Source organism: Callionymus lyra, chromosome 7 (assembly GCF_982586985.1).
Source record: "Callionymus lyra chromosome 7, fCalLyr1.hap1.1, whole genome shotgun sequence".
Taxonomy (NCBI): domain Eukaryota; kingdom Metazoa; phylum Chordata; class Actinopteri; order Syngnathiformes; family Callionymidae; genus Callionymus; species Callionymus lyra.
This window is the reverse complement of record NC_141824.1, coordinates 25,273,826-25,297,041: the sequence shown is the minus strand read 5'-3', so window position 1 is coordinate 25,297,041 and position 23,216 is coordinate 25,273,826. Positions and strand designations below refer to the sequence as shown.

Genomic DNA, 23,216 nt, shown 5'->3' with positions numbered 1-23,216 from the left:
CCTCCCAAACGCCGGTTCAGGAATGTTTATACAACCTGTTTTCTTTGCCAAACCACAAACAGGATGTTTCCCTTCAGCAATAAAAACCAAATGAGTTTACAAAGAATTTTCAAAAATAAAAATGCCTTGTATCTTCAAAACCACAGACACCTGCTTTAGTGCTCATTGTTATTACAACTGACTTTGTTGGTGTCCCGGCAGGGCCGGGGTGGAAACGCTCTCTTGGCTTCTGGCATCTTCCTTCCTACAGCAGCGCTCGCCTGCCAATAGTGATTTCCTTGAATCCACACAGACACCTGAGTTTGACCCATTCAGTATTTTCAGACCTGAAACATGTGGTGAGATGGTTTTAAGTGGGTGCTTCCCGTAAAGTCGCCAAAAAGCATCTGGTTAAGTATGGAATGAATCATCGTCTCAGCCAATGGAAGATCAACTGAGATCAGAAGAGAGGATAAACTTGAAGAACACTGAGTGGGTTTGTTATTGTTAAAGGACAACTAATGTGTTAGTTTAAGTGTGTCTTAAATAGATCTTGGACCTCTATTGTACTCATCAATATGTGTCTGTACAAAACTCTCTTTTCATTGAAATATTTACATTAGAAAATGTACTTAAACCCCACACTGGAGATAAAATATATTTTTTACCATAACCACACCCACTCTGCTGTGATTGGTCAAGCATTAAGCTTTTGCACTGTGCACCATCAATCCCAAAAGTCTCCACCTCCAAGGGACTCGTTGTATAAACAAAGTGGTGCGTGATTACAGCTGACTCGAGGAGGAGTGAAGACCATTATTAAGTCAAAATGGACTCAGCTCTCATAACCTCTTGTTCGCCGAAATTCCAGACGGGGGAGAACTTTATAAAGTAATAATATAATTGCATTTTTATGATGAGGGACTTACTGCATCTTGGAGAGGAAGACTTCAATATATGAAACATATCAGGAGAGTTGGATTTTCACATAAGTTTCCCTTTAAATGCTTTTGAAGTGACAATGTTATATTCTAGCTATAGTAGCTATAGCTATAGTCTGCATAGACTTAGTTAAGTGTTATTTCAGGAAATTGAAAGACAAAAATGAGACTTGAATTGCTTGTAAAAAATGATATACTAATGGGGTGATAAAAAAGGTAAGTTTCTTGTACATTAGACATGTTTTTTATAACTATCAACATGTACTTAAGGTTTCTTCTTTGTCTTAGTATTTTTATACAAAACTCTTCTCTTGTCCTGTCAGGTGAATATAGCACATGCTTTTCAAGACAAGATCAAAGGAAAGTGAAGCTGATAAGTGTCAATGCTAATTCCAGAATACATATAATGTGTTTCTTGTCTCTCTGGTATAAGATGTGGGAGCTTTTTTTTTGAAGAACTGTCTGAATGACATAACTCTTGGTGCGATACCTCCATTCGATTGTGGCCCCATACTGTCATCGTAGAAAGCTCACAACCAATTGTTCATGTGGAAACTGATGCCAGGATGACTTAATTCAAGTTTTATAGAAATACAAAAAACAAAAACAGCTTTAACTGAGTTATAACAATCTCATCTGAATGCCGAAAATAGACAAGAGTGCATGATAAAGCAATTATAGAAGTCGAACTCTTGTTGTTGTAGTTTTCCAGTGTTTGAGCCAAAAACCTTAAAAAAAAAAAAAAAATTCTGGACACACATCTCAACAGAAGCTGACCTGGGCCATATGCGGCTCAAAATAATAAAATACAACTGACCAGAAATGTTTCTGCGGGCTATCTAATCATTTTAGTTTAGCTCTACATACAATTTGAAGACCTTTTATTCTCCTATTTTCTTCCTTTTCTTTCTCCTTTTATAGTTATTTAATGAAAAAATCTTAAAAAAAGTGTTTTTTTGCCATTTCTTTTAATAAGATATATATAATGAAATAGTAAAATATAATTCAAGAAAATAAATGTGATTTTTTTCCTTTTAGAATCTTTAAATCTAAAACATGAAATTAGGAATAAAGCTTATTTCACCTTCATCACCTTTTTGTATTACATTTTTTTTTTTTTACTTTTCCCAAAAAAGTGCTCTTTATTTGTCTCTTCTTTTATTTGACTTGACGGCCCCATATAACAGTCTCAGTGTATAATGTGGCCCCAACATTTTCCCACCCCTCGAATTAAGGTTTTGGTCAATTTAATTTCATTGTTTTTTAATCATATCATGCAAAGTAAATTGATAGTTTTTAAAATTGTTTTGGTCTTTATTCAACCTGATACCGATCCAGATTATCGGCTTAAACCATCACTAATAAACAATTTCCCGAAGGAGACCTCCTGAGGGATCAATAAAGTTTTACCTTACCTTACCTTAATAATATAGGAATATATCTGCAGAGCCCGAACCCTAGCCATTGTTTCTCATACTGTACGCTAATATTAAACTTATTTTTATAAAAAATATTGATATACAAGAGCAGCACATTGCTCTGCTACCGTCCAAAATCCCACAGAAGACAATATAAGACACTTGACGTCTTCTAGGTGAGTCTTTGTCCGTCTATATGTCTTGCCTAAAGTAGCAGGGATACGCACTCCTCCCAACAACATCATTCATTGATTCTTGCCATTCAAGTGTTTCCTAATTGAAGTAGCTCAAGCACTTCTATTTAACCCAAGACCCTCCCTGTAGGGACTCAAACCACTGATGTCACAGGAACCAGCTGTGAGGCACCGCGCCAGGACTAAGAATAGATCCCGCTCCCCTCAGATCGGTGATGGATGGCGGGTGAAGTTTTCTATGGCAGGTGTTGAAAAGAGTAATAATCGAAGCATATTCTGGTTTCTCTTCGGAGGCATATTATCGCTCATTAGTCAAATTCAATTCTAACACATGGTCGTTCGTTCACGCGGTGGACGGTGAAGAGGAAATGAAGAGCCGGAGTAGATGTGCGATCAGGACCCTGTGGTGAAGTGACGTCCACAGATGTGCCTTTTCGTCACTGTCCTCCTTTCTCTCTTACAAACATTTTCTTAAGTCAATACAACTTGTCGCACATACACACTTTCCTCGAGACAGCACTTTTCCACTTTCAGCAGATGCACCTGTGCATCAGTTTTAGAAGGTATTCAGACACATCCCGAAAAACCTGCGGTTAGAAGCCTCTTCCTGCTGACACACCAGAACAGAAACAGTGAAACCACAGCCAGAAAAATTCCCCAGTTACACGGAAGCTGGGAATATAATCACAGATCTAGAGGTGGATGTTTGACTGCGACTGAAGAATGATGTAGCCATGAGACTGAAGTTGTGAGTAAATAAGTGTGTTTTATTTTACGACTGTTGCCGTGTGATCTGAGTTGTGGTCTGTCCTGAAGCATTTTCGGATGAGAGTGAAAACACACATTATTGTTTAAAGAGCAGTGATAATGGGATCAACTTGGCCCAAAAATCAACTTTCCAAACCAAACACTTTCATTCGCCGACCGCCTCCCCCCTCTGCCTCACCCCTTCTCCGTGTGCCGCGAAACATCTGGAGAAGAGTGTTGTGCTGGAGGTAAACAGAGCAACAGCTGTCCACCAGCTCACCATCGCTCTCCTCCTTCATCACTCCATCCTCAGTTTCTCCACGGGAGGAGCAAGACTTTCTGCTCCACTCGTTGTGTGTGTGGACTGCTGGCATGGAGCACGAGTGATGGATGTGTTTGTGCCAAACTCAGCAAAGTTGAGGTCCAAGACACACGTGTCAACGCGAGGCCTCGGAGGCCCAATCTGGCACGCCCAAGTCATTTTATGTGGCCCATCGGATGGTTGGATCAAAATCAAAGATGATTAATGTTGATATGACAACCTATAAAGATGCAAGTGTTGAAGACAAGAAACGAGACAGAGATAATTGGTGACAACTATAATACAGAGAATTCCAATTAGAGCAAAACTGACCTTAAAGGAAAGGAATTTGGCTTGTGACAAATACAAAGATTAATAAGAAACATTGAGCCTCCAAGAATGAAAAGACAACACCACTATCATACTTCCTGAAAGGTTAATATACATTGTTAACGGTGCTAAACTCAGTTTGTCACCACTGATCTAAGAGATAAGAGACACACTGTCGGAGGAATTCATTTAACACAGACATGGACAATGTGTGGCCCTATATTATGTGATACCCGTGAGCTCACAGTAAACTTTTAGAATGATCAGATATAATGTTTTTAATGTCAAACTATTGTATTTTTTAAGTAAGTAAGTCAGTAAGTAATGGTTATTTCTAAAGCGCCTTTCTAGACCAGGGTCCAAAGTGTTTTAACAGTCAAAAAACAATACACAGTTAAAACTATATACTTTAAAAGGCCAAGACACATAAGACAAAAACAGGAGTCCCAGAAAGTCAGGGAAAAGCCTGCACAAACAAGAATGTCTTAAGATGTTTCTTGAAGGAATCTGTAGATCCATCAAGCGCAGAAATAAGTCATATTTGTTTTACGATATATTTCTCTTTTTTCTGTCTTTCATTTGTCCTTTTTTGTGGGATATTCTGGAAATAGAGCGATTTTATACCACATGTCTAAATAAAATATACTTAAAATCAAATATTGCACACAAAAACCACAATGCTTTAAAGTATACTTATATACTCTTATATAATTTTCTAATACACAAATTATTACAGTCCAACAAGTTGTGGTTAGTTAGTTATGGTTCATTGAGCTTTGTCACCCTGTTATGCATTATTGGGAGAAAAAAAAAAGGAAAAAAGGAAATTTCTTTTTTTTTGCTCGAGTTTAAGGTGAAGAAATCCGTAAACCAATTCGGTTTAATTGCTAGCAAAGCTAGATGCTAACAATGACGTTAGTATCTTAGTAATCTTTTTTATTTTTTATTTTATTTATTTTTAAGATTAGAATACAAAAGATGTCTCAGAAAATAAGAAGCCTGTTATTTTTTTTATTTCTTTAAGATTAAGAACATTCAATTCACAAGAGAAAGTTACATTGTTGAAATAATGTCTTTGCATTATGTCTCAAATGGAGTGCGTTGAGTATGTTACGGGGTATAAAAGATGAATCGTCTGCTCTATGATCACAATGACAAAATAAATAATATGAATAGTTATTTTTGTCTATGCTGGGAATACATTCTTTGCAGGTCATATGTGTCTTACGTGTGAATTTCTTAAAGTGGAAAACGATCCTGGTTTGGTAGAATAACCCTTCGGGGCCCACGAGAGACTCTTCACTCACAGGCTTGTCGAGAGTCTCTGCCTCAAATGAAAACAACATGCATGATGAAGAAATAAGAGTGAAATGGATTTACTCTCCAGGGCTGCCTTCAAAAGTAAATTGAAGACTATTTTTCTTGATCACAAGCCTCTGGTGTCAGAAGCCTCTGAGAGGCGTTGAGAGAAGGTAGGAGGTGGAGAAAGCTCGGAGGAAAGAAATGCTCTTTCCGTTCAGGCAGCGACAGCGTCTGCACCGCGAGACACCTGTGAAAACACCATTTTTCATCCGCCGAGCTGAAAGTAAACTGCGCCGAGGCAACAACACAGATTGAGACATTCATTCACTTTCAACTCATCGAGATCTGTTCTTGCATTCATTGTCAGTCAGAGGAAACTGACAATAATGGATGTTAGACAACAGCTGCCGTTACGCAACAACCTCTGCGACATCAAAGGAGCAGGGAAACAGACAGACGGATGTAGCGGCCAGATCCTCCTTCAGGGGTCAGCGTTCTGCTTTGTGACAGACCGGGTTCCGGCCAGGAGTCTTGACAGGCTCCACCTACCCATATCTCTGCAACCCAGAGGTCCAGTTGTGCTGATTCAGTTCTGCAGACTGTCTTTGAAGCTCCAAGGAAAGACCCAAAACTGTCGCTATCTGTTTTATGTGATACTGACAGAAACCGCCAACACACACAAGCTGCAACTGGAAGATACATTACCATCTGCTGCAGTGATTTCAGCCACTATCGTATGATTGTGTGACACACAGTATGTATCAAACGGCTATTTAGTGTACTTAAGGGGTTAGCATGATTGAAACCGGGTTTTTATGTCCAAAAGATAATCCTTTGCAGCCATTCAGGGTCTCTGACCTCAGCAGAAATAGATACTGTGTTAGCTTAAGCTGCCAGTAGTTTACTGTCATCCCGCCTGTCAAGTACACATTCCGAACTTACATTATAGATAATTAAGTTTAATGGGCAATCAGAAAATTGCATTTAAATTGTAAAATGTACATGTATATGTATACAGATATATCTGTATTTGTTATTGAATTTAAAAGGCTATGAATTAAAAAGCTTTGAATTTTTAAAAAAAAAATTGTATTTATTGGAATAACAATATCAAACTATATATATAAAAAGTATTAATTATTCAATTAAAGTATTGTAAAAATAAAAGTGAAAATCTTTTAAAGAATCATCAAATATTTATCATTTAATATTCTAATGCCACTGATGAACATGGATAGATAATGGAACTTGAACACCTAATATTCTCATAGGCACTCCCAACAAATCATCTATTAATTTCCCCCACACTCAAAGATACAAATACATACACTTTGATGTTTACCCTGCTGCAAACAAAAACATGTGTTCTGTACATGTTGTTCACATGTTGATGTAAATACACCTACACCTGATAAACCTTTTGGAATAAGCAAAAAGGAGCCAAACATATTTTTTAAACTTCAAAAATAATTCTCCCTGCTAAGATGCTGCTTTACTACTCTACTTTACTCTACTTTACTACTCTAGACTTTTTTTTAAACAAAATGACAAAGGGATTCAGATAACAATGCTAAGGAGAGAGAAATGATTATAACGAAGGCGTGGACACACACTCAAAATACGTCAGACTCGTGTCCGGGGGCAAAATCTGACCGATTGTTTGAACAGAATGAAAGTAGATTTATGTACATGTTGATATAGTGACCTACAGAGATGACAGTGATTATGCTACAGAATATAAATTATGGCTGTCAAGAAGTATACAGACTTCCAATAACAGAAGTTACGGGAGAATTTGATACTCCCTCTGAAAGACAGTTTGGTAAATATAAAATGAGTTGGTCCTGCTAAAACGTTCCAGCCTCTCGTCCGATTTACTCCACAGTGTGAGCCAAAACAAAACCGTTTAATACACATTTTGGTTGCGTTGCATTGGCCAACAAGCTTATTTCTAACCGGCTATTGTCCATGCACTATGAAAGGTCCAAGGGTAACATGTGGCATGTTCAGGCTACACGTATAACTAGAATAGGAAACAATAAAAACAAACGTGTCAATCATCTTGAATACAACCCACCCAACCATAAACATCCTTGTCCACCCTTCACTCACTCACACTAGCCTCTACAAACAGCTTCAGGCTGATAAATGACTGCTCACGTATTTATAGTATTTTAATCACCAATAAATCCTCCATCATCAAGGATCACTGTGTATGCAGATAAGGGTGCATGAGGTGTCTATTATAGCAGGAAGTTTGACCACAATATCCTGCTCATTGTAGCCAAGTTCTGCACAATATGAATCCTCGCCTCCCCCTGCTGCGCTTCCCTGATCTGGCAATCATCACCGATAAATCCAGACACCTGCTCTGAGCTGCTGCCTGTCACGGGGCGCAGTGATTTACGTGCTGATGGAAGGTGTTCCACAGGGTTTACTGGGTCAAGGCTGCTCCGCCTTCAAGCCTCAGACTCACCACCTGACTCGATAAGCCAGGTCATAACCAGCGATCACAAGCACCTGAGCGGGAGCAGAGAGGAGTTCATGTGGAAGATATGGATGGAGACGAGGGGTCAAGGTCCAGTGGAAAAAAGCCACAACATTGGTTCGTCGGTTGATTTCATTAGGTCATGATGAGGTTTTGCTTCTGAACACATGTGTCATGACTACAAAGAAGTTAAACAAGCAGCTATGAATCAGCCAATAAAACCTGGCAGATAGAAAACAATGTTAGCTTGTCTGCGTGAAGGTGACAGAGAATAATGATCCACTAAATGTATTTATAGAGATATAATGAGCCATAAATCTGCCACCATTAATGGTGACGGAGCGCGTAGATAATGGTTGTTTCAATACTCACTTTCTTTTGCAGTGGATTAGCAGCATATGTTATATAAATATTTCTTACAGTTATAAACAAATTAACCTAAAAAAAAAAAAAACTTTACTATACTAAAACCAAGACCATTAAGAAAGAAGTCTTTGTCTTATGAGAAAAGTAATTCCAAATATGACTTGTTATCAACAAGGCCATTAAAAAGTTTTATTTGCACAATATCAGATATACAACCGTGCATTTTTTAATTATATAATTTTTCTTTTGTAAAAGAATATCCATAAAATTTCTGTTCTGTTGATTATTACTGTTTTAAAGTTTTTTGTTTTGTCGTAAGCTTATTAAAATGAGTTTTACACAAACTCCATATGATTTATTTTGACTGCTAATCCATTTATCTGAAGGGTGGTCTGTAAATATAATGTTGACATTAAACTGGGGAATTTACGTTACATGGCTGCGCAGATAGAAAAAATGTTAATTCATTTTTTTTTTTATTGAATTATTGATTATTACTGTCTAAAATGTATTTCTAGACCTATCTGCACTTTACATCATTTTTTCATATTTTTATTTGCTTGTTTTAAGTCCAGTGTGTGAAAGCAATGTTGTTAAACTGTAAATAAATAAATTATCAATACACAAATATTTTTTAAGTTAGTAGGGAGTAAGTATGGAAAAGGTATGTGGGATGGGTTTATTTATATTGTGTCTTTTATCCTGTGTCTAAGTGACATTTATGTTGTAATGTAGTTTGTTTTGTCTATATAATTAGATAAGTGTTTGAATTTCCTCTTGTCAATAGAAATATTTGACACAATGAACTTGTTCGGACTTTGGCTTTGAAGCATTTTAAGCAAAAAAATACACAAATCAATAACACGTACTTGACGGATCAATAATAATGATCATTATTGCTGATCAATTGTGGTTAACTGAAAACACTTGTAAACAAATCAAAAAGGGAAAAAGAGTTGAATTTAGGAATATAGTTGAGGCACCAACATCATCTAAAGATTTCTATTCTAGTGCAGAAAGCGCTGCAGAAACACAGATTAAATCAACATATAACCACTGACTTCATCACAAAAGATCGCTGTGAAGAATCAGCTGAAGCAGGTGGTTGAGCAGACGCAGATAAAGGAGAAGTTGATGATGTGAATGTTGAAGGGATGCTGAAGGATGAGAGAGGCAGAGATAAGACAGGACAGAGGGAATAAACAGGGGGTCGAGTGCGTGAGTTCAAAGGTTATCACTCTGCTGGGAAGTCAACCGCGGTGTGTTGCAAACACTGGGGGATAGTTTCTGTGGCCAATCATGAGTTGTTGATTCAGGTTTGCATGACTTTTATTCTTTGTACACAGTATTTAATAATCAGCTTTTATTATCAAAATGAAACAGGTCGGATCGAAGGTTAGAAAGCTGAGACTCTCCGTACAGCTGTGGAAGATGGAGGAGAAACATCTGGCTGCTGTTGATCTCATCTCTGCTGGTTCAAAGTTCACAGCCCTTCATTCAGTCAAGAAGGAATTTGGAGGTCAGAGAAGTTGTGAAATTGTGTTGAACCCGGTGTTAAGGTCTGACCTCAAACTGAAGAGTTTAACTTTTGCCACATTATCTTAATTTACTGTCTCATCTTGGCACCTTTTCAAAAGTGTTGAAATGAGATTGAACGTTGACACATACTCATCCTTTAAAGGTCTTGTAGTGCTAAAAATGTGTCAATTATGTTGTAAATATAAGTCTACACTTTCTTTTTTAGAATAAGTACATTTTTAGAATAAGTACAAATAAAGAATGTAATGTAATATTAATTCTCATTCATTTCTTTATGGAATGTTTTTTTTCTTTCAAATAAAAGTTAACAAGTGAACTTTCTGTGTGGAGTTTGTATGTTATCCCTGTGTTAAGTGGGTTTACTCTGGGCACTCGGGTTTCCTACCAAAGTCCAAAAACATACAGAGGTAGATCAGGAACTTGGGGAATGGTTGTTTGTTTTGCGACTGATTGGTGTCCTGTCCAGGGTATAAATAACTATATATATGCCGATGACGGTCTGTTGGCTTCAAAGGTATATTAGCTTTAGCTCATGCTTCCAATGGATTCAAATCAGCACTTCCAAATGTGAGTCCATGGTTCTCAGACGGATTAGGATGGGGTACCCTTTCCTGGTTGGTGATGGGGTTTGGCGATCTTGCCCCGAGTGATGGCGTTGACAGGTGGATTGTGGAGGTATAAGCACTTATGTGGACGATGCACTGATCTGTGGTGGTAAAAAAAAGAGAGCTAAGCTAAGAGGCAAAGTTCTCTGTATGTCGAACTACATCTCTACCCTCTTTTGTACCTCAAAGTGAATATTGATTGTAACAGTTCACTGCTGTTAACAAGTTGGGAGACTCTCTGTCTCCGTCTCTCCTTGTGATACTCGAGAAATTAGATATTCACCATCACTCTTGGAAGCTTTCGGGTAACATGGAAATATTTTTGTATTTCCACCAATAAAAGAGTCTGGGCCAGCTAACCTTGTGACCTCAAATATGCAGTGGAAGCAGTGAAACAACCAAGATTAATGGTATTAATTAAAGTATTAATTTAATATAAGACAGAAACCAAAATACCTATAACATCGTTCATGTATATCCTCATCTGCCCTTTAATATTTGCAACATGTGTGCTGGTCAGACCTCAGAAGACCTATCTGACTATCTAAATCTTTTAAAATATAGTTGTTTATTGGTCAAATTGGAAGCACTTCCGTGGATGTCATGTACACAAATCTGTGTGCATCTGTGAGCCCGGTGGGATTTCATCTTTTCCCTCCCTGAAAATGGAAAGTGGTGCTCAGAAAATAAGTGAAACTACAAGAGGAAACGGGTGCAGCAGTTTTGCTGTTTGCTCTGTTTATTAGAGGTACATTGTCAAACATTTTACAAGCTGTTTCTTAACTGTTTCCACTTGAAGAGAAGAATGCAACACTGAAAAACAATTAGCTCGACGCTGGCTCCGGTCGGAAAAGGCACTGAAGTCCCAGTTTTTGATACGACTTATTTGACTTCACACATGCAGACAACAACTAGCAAACACACCTGTTGTTACACACTTCAGTAGCGACGATACATAGAGCTGGAGTTGTTAGTGGAGCTGGCGACACCACTCATGTTGTTGTACACTGAAATGATCGTGGCAGCTGATGTAACACAGACTTGTCTTTTGATGCGCGACATGTTTGTACGGATGTAAAGCTTGCCCAGGGGCGGAGTTTAGGTTTGCTGTGTGTTTGTAGTGCGGGTATCTTAAATAATGTCAAGATTAAATACACCGTGTTACTGCCACTTAAATATATCGATCACAAGACGGCTGTATTTCCTTAACGCCTGCAAAAGAAAATGTACAAAAGTTTCTTTAAATAATACCACTGATAGTACATTCAAACAATAGTATAGTTACTCAACTTAAGTGTTTTTAAATAGCTTGTGAGGGTCAGGAGGTGGACGAGAACCGCCTGTCACTATGGAAGTACTTGTTAAAGCAGATGCACCGACAGTTATTAATGCCTTGCTGATGCCTTTGTCATGTTGCAGCCTGTCGTCCGGTCATTGGTTCTAGTCTCATGAACTGACCCCGGGTCCCTGCTGCCGCACATCTCAACACTTTGATATGCCGGCCTGTGAAGTCCATGTATTATTCATTCATGTACGTTAAAGATTCAGATCTCCACGTCTGGGGTAAATTCCGGTGCCAAAGTGGCTTCAGCCTGTTTACTGACACCATTTAAGCTAGTTTTTTTTCCTGCTCCCATCCTTACTTTCTTCCACACGTTTCTTTGTAAAGCATCTTATGAGGTTTCTAGAGTGACAACATCCACAGCAGGCTCGGTCAGCCATTTATTGTTCATATGAACAATTTTGGGGTTTCGAGAGTCCCAACATTAATGGTGTTCTACTGTGAAAATGAATCTGGTCATGTCCAATAAAAAGATATAGCGACAATTCTTCATTTATTATTAAGTACTAATAATCTTTATGAACTGTAGAATAGCTTTGATGATAATTGAACAATTGCATCTGTTTTGATTTATAAAGGAATATTTGGGTGCTATACCAACAGACTGGACTTTGCTATTCTTTGTTCGCCTTTCAATGAAAGTTACATATCTTTTGACTTGCTTAAGTTGCTTCTGAACAGAAAATGATACACAGATGATAGCAGTTAAATGCTAACCATATGCTAATGTTCAAATGCTAACCAGATAGCAGCTAGCTTGTCACTAAAGCAAATGCTGCAACACTGAACTGTTGTCAGCTGAGTTGACAGCTCTTAAGATTAATTTTTTTCCCCATGACAGATTCACTTTTTTCTTCATGTTTCTTCGTCTCCTTCCTTTATTTTCTTAACTCTCCTGCTACATCAGTCTGTTTTCTGACTTGGTCAGTCTCACCATCAGCTATTTCATTCATCATCCTTCGGGCTTCATCTGTGGCAGACTATCGACAACCACAGCCCTCCACCACCATGTCCTGGTAGTTTTTCAACACCACACGGTCTTGAGGGTCCAGGTAGAGCAGGGCGATGGGGCTGAGGGAGGTGGGGACGCAGCACGCTCGAGGCACGGCTCCATTCACAGAGTTAACCAGGGTCTGGACCATGGCGTGGCTGGATGAGTTCATGTGGTCGGCCAGGGGAAAGCGACACTCACCCAAGCAGAAGAAAGCGTGGTAGCCTTTGGGCGCAATGATCCACTTGTGCCACCCGACGTCGTTGAAATCCACGTACAGTGGGTGGCGCCGGCATCGGTTTCTGGAAAGACGCTTCAGTTTGGCGGCACGGCCTCCGTTTCTTTTGACCCTCCCGCTCCAGCTGGCTTCTCTTTCACCTTCCAGACTCGGCATATCTTGATACCGTTTTTGGTTTCTATAATTGTTTTTGCTACTTCTTCTGTCTTTTGTTACTTTTCTCCCTCGTGTTCGCTGCCCACCACTTGACTTCCTCTGCCCGTGTTTGACTAAAGGCTCACCACGGCCGTCATGGGTATATGTCACCAAAAGGGGCCTCTCCTGAGCCCAACTGTGGTCATTTTGACCCAAGGACCGACACACTCTCAAATGTCCTTTTTTGTGTCCGTCCGGTGCTTCCTCTTCCGCAGCAATACTACGACTTTGATCATTCAACGAAGACGTGCTGTTCCCCGGACTGACTTCCAGCAGGAAGCCCAGGTGACCAGGTCCATCTAAGGCTCTGTGGAGAAGCTGCGAGCTCAGACCGAAAGCTTCCCAGAGACCTTCCTCTCGGCTCGGGTCAGCAGTCAGCAGTCTTGTCTCTATCAGAGTGCGTTCATCGTCTTTTTGGTCATCGGAGAGGTAAAGGTTCAGTATGTGAGGTCCCGAGCCCAGTGGAGCCCTGCCGCTGCGGAGGAGTCGTAGCTCAGCTGACACCACCTTCTCTTCCTGCGGGATGGACGAGATATTGAAGGAGATGTGCACCCCCCTCTGATCCTCTGCTACCAGGGGCTCTGGGAAAATGAGAAAAACAGACGAAAGATGGGAATAGAATCTGGCTTCATATCTTTCGTTTTATCAGGGAACAATTTGAATGACAAGAACACAGTACCCAAGCCGAATATATTATCAAATCCCAGTTTGCTTTTTGGCCTAAAAAAAATCAAGTAGAGGGTTTTTAAGACACAAGGACGAGGAGCACAATATCTCACACAACGTTTTGTAAGACCTTAAACTCTCTCCATGCCAGGAGTTTCTAATTCTCCTTGGCAACTTTAAGCCAGCAAAAGGGCTCAAGGGAAATACTACTAAACTAAAAGGTAGTCAATTGAATTGTTTTTTAAAGTTATAATCTTTACTGGGATTGATTAAGATTGTTATTCATTCCTCAAAGGAGGCCTGCAGTAAGTTAGCAAATAAATAAAAAACAAAAATTTATAACAACTAGCGGATGTTTTCATTGGAAGCCTCTTACAATTAATTGAATCAAACTTTATTTTTACAGCACCAAATGTACACTCATTTCCCAAAAGTGTTGGCCAAACTTCACAGGTTTTAGAGCTATTTTTATAAATGGCCATGCTATGGTGATATAACCACCTTTTAGAAGTCATACTTGTTTTGACAAAAATGTAATTTAATAAACAAGCAAGTATCAAATATACTTGAGATATTAGTATTTTCTTTAAAAATCATTTGCGATTCTGGTTTTATTTTCTCCGTGTTTTGCAACGCACACAAGGTACCTTTTTGACCCACTGGTCCGATTGTGTAAAGAAGTATTCCAAAAGTTTTTGAACTATACTGATTTAAAATAAAGTTGAGAAGTCTTCAAAATTGTGAAGGCTGGTGGTGAGATTACGTATCTTATCTTAAGGTGCACATTTTCTTGGAACAGACAATTCTAAGCTGACATAAAGATGTTGATGCTGATAATGCCACCAACAAACCTGTAGTTCTCCTAGAAGTCCATAGGTCTTGCTAAATTTAAAGTTATTGCGAAAGTTTTGTCTTAATGTATGCCAGTGGTCTTACCAGTGTGGTGAAAGCTGCGTACGGTGTTGGCCTGCTCAATATGCTCGCTCGGGAAGCTGAAGGACGGATCCTCCAGGAGGTGGTACTGCTGCTGGTGGAAGCGATACAGATCCAAAAGGTACCGCGGCACGTGCACGCCGGGTTTTGGATCTGGCTTTGACTGTAGGCCCAGTCGACTCAAGAGGAGACTCTGTATGGTCTGAGCCAGGCTCGGCTCCAGGGGGGAACCATCGCGGTCGATCTCATTGTTGTCTCCGCCCTGGCGACCAGACGAGGCTTGAGGTAGCAGCAGGACCATGAGGAGCAGGAGGTTAGCAGGGAACATGGTGGACCTGAAAATACAAGAGAGCGCAAAGATGATCAAAAATCAGGGGAGACACTGACACCATGTCGTTGAACAAACAAGGTCGTGCAATGCAAATTCTTTACCAGTCGTTACAGTTGAAGACCACAAACTTCCCCTCATTGGGTATGAACGAGACAGCTGGATATTGCTCATTTTTGGAAGGATGTAGTCAGTCCTGGTTTGGACTTTGTCACTGAAAGTATTTTTGCATCAGTTTTGGCCGACAGCAGGAAGCATCGCTCCCTCAGGAACCAAACAGCTGACGAGCAAAAGTTGGAAAATCCTTTCCTCTTCTTACCTCTGGATTCTCCTGCTTTCTAAATTTAGGTCAGTTGATACAGCACGGTGAAGTTAAATAAATAATATGACTTATAACTCTATATTAAAGCACAACGGTGGAAATCTGCAAAAGCCATGAACCTATTAGATGCTTGTATATATCATTCTTATGTCCTTTCCTTCCTGGACACACTAGTTTCTCATTAGTCTTCAGGGTCCAGGGGGCATATGTTCAAGAAATTTACCGTCCACACGCCCAAATGAACTTGTTTGCTTGTTGCCCAAAACTGTAAAAACAGTAAAAGTGTGTTATTTCTGCTTGGGATTTATGGGAAGCCTCTTACTCCCCTGGCCCGTATATCTGCTCGGACACCTATGCAGCAGGAATTAAACCGTCACATTGTGTAATTTAATCTTGCGGCGTGTTTGTGTGTGCGGTGGAGCATGACGCTGCATATGAAAGAACCGGACCATCAATCCATCGTCTCGGCTTTATTCGCCGATATGTCGCTTCCAACACTCACTGTGTGTGCGTTGGCCAGAGTCGAAAATGTTTTCATCGTGAAGATGCTGGGAGGACATTACTTGAAGTGTCAGAAAAGTCTTTAAAAATGATTGATCACATCATAAAAATCATCTCAGATAGGACAAATGGGTTATCAATGTCGTCATTTATTTAAGAGACTCTTAAAAAACTATAACAGACACTTTTTTTAATTCATTTCATGTCCTGATCCAGTTTGTGCTTCGACGACTCGAGGCTGTGCTCAGTTCCTGGATAGGAATTTAAAATGACTCTACTATTAGTCTGAGATCCCGCCAGGTAATTGATGGGAGTGAAACATTCAGCGGGTTTAAAAATGCAACAGTCTGAGAACAAAAGGAGGTCAAACAATTACTGACCCGACCTCTGAGCTGCAGGTGTTAATGACTCAGCCATTCATTAGACAGCAGTGCTGTGAAGGTGTGAAAGGTCAACGTAAAGCTGTCGACCGCCGTAATCTGCTCACCTGCGACTCTCGCCAGAAGGAATTCATTTGCCTCTATTTCTTTTCCTCTTGTTGGAGGAAAATGAAACAAGTTATACCTTAGCTTCATTAGAAATATTAACATCATCAGCAGTTGTTTCTTTAAGTGACCATAAGAAGTGCTTTTTTTAAATATTTGCTTGTTTGGTCAAATAAAAGATACATTTGTTTGAAGTGTGTCAAGTTGGTCTATTTAACACAAGATAAAAAACTCCTGAAATACTTTTTTTTATACAATCTATAAATGTACATTTTAACACATTTTACAAATTAGGTGTTAAAATCATAACATGATTTTTTTCTATCTTATATGATGTTCCACCAGTGTTGATTTGATTGTTTGTCAACAGTTTTTTGGAATTAGTTAAAGTGGATTAACTACCCAGTCCATTTAAGTAGTAAGAGATGATACAAAAATTACTTAAATTAATAAAAATGAATACAATTTTACTTGATTAAGCTCAAAGTCAAATGGACTTTAATGCGACTACAGCAAGAACGTGTCTCAACTTTGTCAGACTAGATAAAGTAAGATTGAGAATTAAACCAGTGAAGAAAAAATAGATCCCAGAATCAGACTTTAATCTCAGAATTCTCAATTTTAAATCATAATTCTGTGATTAAAGTGATCATTTCTACTCTACTAAAGTGAGAAACTGAGATTAAAATTCTGGGATCTTCTTTTTTGCCACCCACCCTTATCCTCTTACATACTATAAAGAGTTTTTTGTCACGATACATCTAGAATCATGTTGGTTGTTTTGTTCATTTGATTGTATTCTGTGTGGGGCCCACAATGGAGTCAGAGCAAGAAGGTTGTTGGTTGGCCATTTTGAAGCTACCTGTGGTATTATACCATGCTATTTGTATGTTTTCACCAGTTTATCCGGATACTCCAATTTTTTCCAAAGATCCTGTTTTAACTATCTAGAGGGGATAGAGAGTGATTATGAGTCGTATACTCTGTCCTAAATCTGAAAATAGCTCCTTGACAGAAGTACAATTGTTGTGCTTATTGAGTTACAGACTCTGTTTGTCACTATACTCTTCGTTGTGTGTGTACTATCTGAATGCCTGAAGTCATCACATCATTTCATTATTGTGCAAATGCTGTATAATAACACTAAAGAGTCTTGAATCTTTAATAACGTAAGTTGATATTTGTGTTGAACCCCTCAGGTCGAGATATACCAGCCGTCACTCAAAGCACCTCACGACCAGTTATCTCCGCTTTCAATTTGATTTCCCTCCTGATCTCTTCTCCAGGCCGTCTATCTCCCCGGCTCATCTCTGCAAGGGACAGAGAGTCAAATTAGCCTCTCCGTGAGATAACAAAGTGTTTATGGTTGAGCGAACACATAATGACGCTGTAATGACTGCTAATCTTCCCACCTTGTCATAAAAGAGGTGAGACGGAGGTCACAGGTGTGACGCTATCTGTGCGTGCTCTCCCGCTCGACAAGATTGCGAGTATGTGTGTTGTGAATTGTGGTTCAAAGGGCAGGCTTGGGAACATTAGTCACCTCCAAGCGTGGGATTGTTGGGAGCTAGCCATTAGAATCCCACAGCCCCACCCAGGGTTGTTTCACCTGAGGCGGCGCACAAGAGGACAATTACAGATTAGAGTCTCTCCCGGATTCTGTGGAGGCTTGTGAAGCACATCAGGGACAACAACGGCCACTTCTCTCCTGTACTTTCCTCATTTAGTCGACTCCCTTGACTCTGAGGTTCAAAGTTTCACACACCAGGGTGTGTCCCGGCTGTTGACGGAGGTCTGGAGCGAAGGCTGTTGTTCTTCTTCCATGTTGGACTTTAAGGCTTTCAAAATTTAGAGTGTGAGAAAATATTGATTAACCTAAATAAAAATAATATAGTTTTTTTTACAATACTGTATCAATATTCAACAGCATTGTATCAATTATTGAAAAAGATATAAAAAAAAATAATCCTTTTTTTGCTTTCAAAAGATCTTATCGTTTTCATAGTTCAATAACGTTGGTTAAAGATAATAATAATAATAATAATGTATATATATTTTGATTCAGAATTAACATGCAAATATTTACGGCATTCATTTTTGTGTTGCAATCAAGCAGTCATTACATCCTCATCATCTAAAGAAACAATGAAATCCTGGCGATGACTGAGAATGAGAGGATACTAATAGTCAATTTCATCAACTATTAAAGATGATGTTTGGACATATTGTCTTTTCAACACAAATTCAATCAGTTATGAATTTATCAAGAGTCATGTGGTCTGTAAATCCTGAACCAAGTTCTCTTGAAACTTCAACTATTCAGTTTTTTCTACAGTATCACAACCTACTGTATTGTGATACTAATTGTATCATATCACCAGATTCTTTCTGTTCACACCCCTATTCAACACATGATCTCTGATGTCCTGGAAATTATGTTAACTATGAGTGTCAAACTCAAGTGCTAACAGGTAAAAATGCCAGTGGTTAAGTTAAGATAAGTAACAGAGATTAACAATCGTATTTCCAATAATAATAAAACTGACGCCGAAGGAAATGAATGTGATATTCCTACTGTTGGTAAATGTGTAATTAGTTTGGCCCGTGTCCAGGAGTGCTCAAAGATTTGGCCCCTGGTGTGCTTGAGTCTGACACCCCTGCTGGAGACAAAGAGGTGATGTATTGTGATGGAGAAGGTGAACTCAAGGGTTTATCTTCTCTGTGACCAGACACGGTTCAATCATTGAAGTCAACAACGCCCTGACCCCGGCGCGAGGCGCTCGCAGTCCTGCCTCGTGCCTCTTTGATTCAAACCTCTGACCTTTTCCTGGCGTCTCTTTCTTTCGGACTCCATTATCTGAATAATTTGACTGCTTTCCACTTCCTCCTACCCTGTGCATTCCGTGAACTTTGTCCTTCAGCTCCGTCTTATTCCTAAAACACATCCTTCATAAGCACTTTTATAATCTTGCTGCTGATTTGTCTTGCTTGAATTCCTTCCTGAGTCCATCTCTCATGTCGTGCTTTGGGCCTCTCTCTTGAATGTTCTTCTCAATCTCCTATTAACGTCGGTTGTTTTTCCTTTAATAAATGGTGTTTTTGCGGAAGAGTGCGGCGGACCGAGGGCTGGAGTGTCACCGCAGCCGGCTGATTTATCCACCGCTGCTGTCTTATGTTACGCCTGGTCCCTCAACTTTCCCTTCCTGTTGTTCTTCCCGTGTTTCTTTTCCCAAATTCCTCCTACTCTCTCTCTCCCTGATTTCTCCAGCTCCCCCCCCCCCTTACAGCTCTCTTTTTTATATCGGCCGCTCTGTCATTCTTCTACCAAAATATGATACATGCAGAGCACAAGCCACAGGGTTCATTTTTCACCTCTGAGCTCTAATGTGCGAGGATATGTCATGTTTGGCAACCAAAATGTGACGAACAGCGAACACACCTGAGAAGACTTCTGAGGATACATCTGTATCCACTACGTCTCTTTTTCCACTGAGGCTCTTACGCCATAAAACAAACCAGGGACTGTTTCATTGACTGTGAGGTTATTAATGCGCCGTCGTCCACATGCTTGCCGCTCATTAATGCATAACTCCGAGCCGAGGGGCTGACATGTGATGGAGGTGCGATTAAAAGAAACTCCCAAACAGTTGCGAGCGGCGAAGCGGTTCTGCTTTTCACGTGAAATCATTAGAGGGATATTCCTGGGCGCTTTTTTATTACGATCATTTGTTAGAGCACGACTTTAGTTGATCCCAGCTGGGCTGATTAGCTGGTTAATGACCCGCACGGACGTCACACACTCTTATATATGAGGAAGTATATGGGTTTAACACATGCTAACACACACGTGTTTTTTTCCTGCGGCTTTTGTATTAGCAAACAATTTAGACTGTTTTTTCAAAATGTGTTTCTAGCTCCCAGAAATGGTTCTGGTGAGGATTCTTCTCCCCAGTGTTAGTTTTTGTTTGAGTATTTGCATCTATGTATATGCCGACGATGGTGTTCTGTACGTGTAAGACTTGGTGCCAATGTGAATGCAAAACAAAGTTTTAGTTTTAGCTTAATTTTTTATAAAATGGGGACACTGAAAAAGATATTGTGTTACTAAACCTACTTTTGAAACACGAACATGGTCATGTTTTTTTTTAACTCAATTCATCAAGAGATGGTTCAACACTTTGAGCACCCAAGAAAAGAAAGTTGGGGTACAGTTTCAGTCCATCATCAAGGGTTTTTGAAGTAAGTAAGATAGTATATTAAGACAAGGGTGTCAATTGTCAAGGAACAGATTTTTCGTTTTTTTAATTTATTTTTTATTTACCTTTGTTTATCTGTTGTATTGGTTCTATTTCTGCACTTACCTGTTGGAAGACTTGGATAAACATTATCTGTGTTCATTTTGCATTATGGATAAGTCCTCTATGGATGTGGTTCAAAGGCAATAATAAGAAATTAAAAAAATAAAGCTACATTCATAAACTTGGGCAAAGTTGAAAATGAAATACATACAATTCGAATATGAAAACGTTTGTTGATAATAATGTGAAAATAAAACTGTTTTTTGTCAAATACAGTACAAATTTTTTTTTTTTTAAGTTACGTAAGTGACAATATATAGCAATTAACACTAAATAAATAGACCTCAGAGCAGCTAGCATTGTCGGGGTGTTCCTTGTCAGGTGGGTTTGTGCATTATTATGGGGTGTTCATGATCCAGACTGTGGGCAGACTTAGTTCTTAGCATCAGGTTGAGACTGATACTGTCAGTTCTACCAAGACGGTGGTGGTCGTGGAGAAGCAGCTCTAGCAACATAAAGTGTGAACTAACCGTGACAGAACTTTCATTCATTCATTCATTTATTAATTGTTCATCAGATAAGTTCATCTTTGTCGCTCAGGTTATAAGAGTTAACATCCCAACATGTTGCTCGTCAAACCATCACTGATCGTTCTAACTAATGAATTTCTGCATAAATGTACTTATAACTTTTGTATGTATGTCACTTGTCATGCTTTCATGCTGGATTATTTCCTGTCTTCACCTCTAGAGGTCCTACAGCTACAAGTGGTTATCAGGAAACCACGTTGAGGTGCAACACTGGAGACATGTCCAACTAAGTTGTGCAAAGGATTCGGAATCACCTCCTCTTTTGAGTGAAATGTAAGTAAGTCATGCTACCACTTTAAGCGACACCAGGTTTCAAAGTCAAAGTTTCCCTCCCGAGAGGCTCGGCGAGCGGCGTTCCCGTGTGTGGTGAGACGGATGCAGTACTCACGTCCAGGTGTGGTGGGATGTATGCAGAGTCCATGGTTTATCCTTGAGCTCCAGTGTTACGATCCCTCGGCTCTCTCTCCCTCTTCGTTGGGCAGGATAGACATAGTTGACATGTTAATCTTATTTGGATGTTTTTTTTGTGCCCCGTTTATGCTCAGGACAGCAAGTGATTCTCTTGCTCATGCTTCCAATGTAAATGAGCTGACGCTCTGTCCATGTTTCTCTCTCTCTCTCTCTCCCTCTCTCCCTCTCTCTTGTCAGTGTCAGATAAGAGAACTCTTCAAAACATCCTCCGGCTTCCTTCCCTCCGTCTGAGCTACTTCCACTCGTGAGTGTTCAAGGAAGATAGTTCTGTCTGACTCACTGGCAACAACTACTGCTTGTTGCTCAACATTCTTACTATGTCCCTCTCCCATTATCTCCACTTTTCTATCTCCTCCCCCTTTCTCTCTCTCTCTCACTCCCTCAGCTTCTCTCTCTCCTCCCATAGAGTGACAAACATTTACACATTTTTTTTTTTAAACTTGAGTTCCCTGGTTAAATAAGTTCAACTATGATTGACTCAAACCCAGCAATAGATAGAGACACTTGCTATAATAGGATAAATGAGACAAAAGTTAAAAATGGAGATCCAGAAATAAAGTCTTCCGTCCAGTCTGACAGACTCACCTGATTCTTGTTGCCACCATTTTACTTTTGGGCGACCATGTTCAAAGCCACAGGCTCCTTCATTATAAATACGAGGCTCCATGACACTGAAGAAGCACCAAGAGATGCGGCTACACCACAAAAAGTATGAATGGATGAGTCATAACAGCTGCCATGAAGTCACAGCAGTTTAGTTTTGTGATTGGAGGGATGAAGACTTTGAGGTAAATGGAGGAGAAAAAAAAAAGGCGGGCCGTGCCTCTCCACGACTGAATGAGGCAAGGTGCGTCCGTCCTTCCAGCTCAGAGCGAGCGGTGGCGAAATTTGTATTCATGTGGTGGACTCATGAGAAAACGTCTCTTTAGGATGCATCGTCTCACATATTAGATCTCATCTGGAGAATCACTTGCTGCTCCTCCTCTCTGTCCTCTCCGCTCGTCCACCACTCCAGCACAAACACACAAGAATTCATCCACAGACCTCATTCATCTCCAAGATGAGTGATTGTCCCGGCTCGCCACACACACACACACACACACACACACACACACACACACACACACACACACACACACACACACACACACACCTACATACAAACCCACACACACACGAAGATGGGCAACCACATTAACCACACTGTTTGTTTCAAACAAATCTCATCCTATACAAAAATTTCAGTATCTTTACAATCTGTTGTTTTTTTTTTACAATTGTGAAGTCCAATGACAATAAAAATAATTTTGTACATTGATTTATAGTTGTTTTTCATATAAATCAAGCATTTTCAACTGGAAACCAAATTATGAATTGAGATCAAACAATTTCCAACTAAATTTAAACTATTTACAACTGTTATCATACAATTTTCAACTGTAATCAAACAATTGACCACTGTTGACGAACATTTAAAAAAATTAAATCAAACTATTTTCAACTGTAATCAAACTATTCATTCATTTTCTACCACTTTATCCCTTATGGGTGTTGCGGGGTCGCCGGATTGGCATTAAATTAACACACAATTTTTTTTAATTTGATGACTTTTAATTTTGCTATTTAATTCTCTTTTATATGTTAAC

At 39.5% G+C, this 23,216-nt stretch overlaps 1 protein-coding gene across 1 annotated transcript; it reads right to left on the bottom strand.

The window, feature by feature from the left end:
• Nucleotides 1-10,917: 10,917 nt before the first annotated feature.
• bmp16 (bone morphogenetic protein 16) lies at nucleotides 10,918-21,863 on the bottom strand. Its single transcript, XM_087795238.1, has 3 exons — nucleotides 21,488-21,863; nucleotides 14,579-14,910; nucleotides 10,918-13,557 (listed from the first exon to the last, which is right to left on the bottom strand). Exons 2-3 carry the CDS (start codon nucleotides 14,901-14,903, stop codon nucleotides 12,533-12,535), a joined length of 1,350 nt encoding a protein of 449 aa, XP_087651364.1. The 5' UTR covers nucleotides 14,904-14,910; nucleotides 21,488-21,863; the 3' UTR covers nucleotides 10,918-12,532.
• Nucleotides 21,864-23,216: the final 1,353 nt, after the last annotated feature.

What these genes read in the sequence shown, in the direction of transcription:
- bmp16 (XM_087795238.1), bottom strand. Translation starts at nt 14,903, where the DNA reads ATGTTCCCTGCTAACCTCCTGCTCCTCATGGTCCTGCTGCTACCTCAA. An exon ending in ACGCAGCTTTCACCACACTG is followed by an intron (nt 13,558 to 14,578) that starts GTAAGACCACTG and finishes TCATTTTCCCAG; the next exon opens with AGCCCCTGGTAGCAGAGGAT.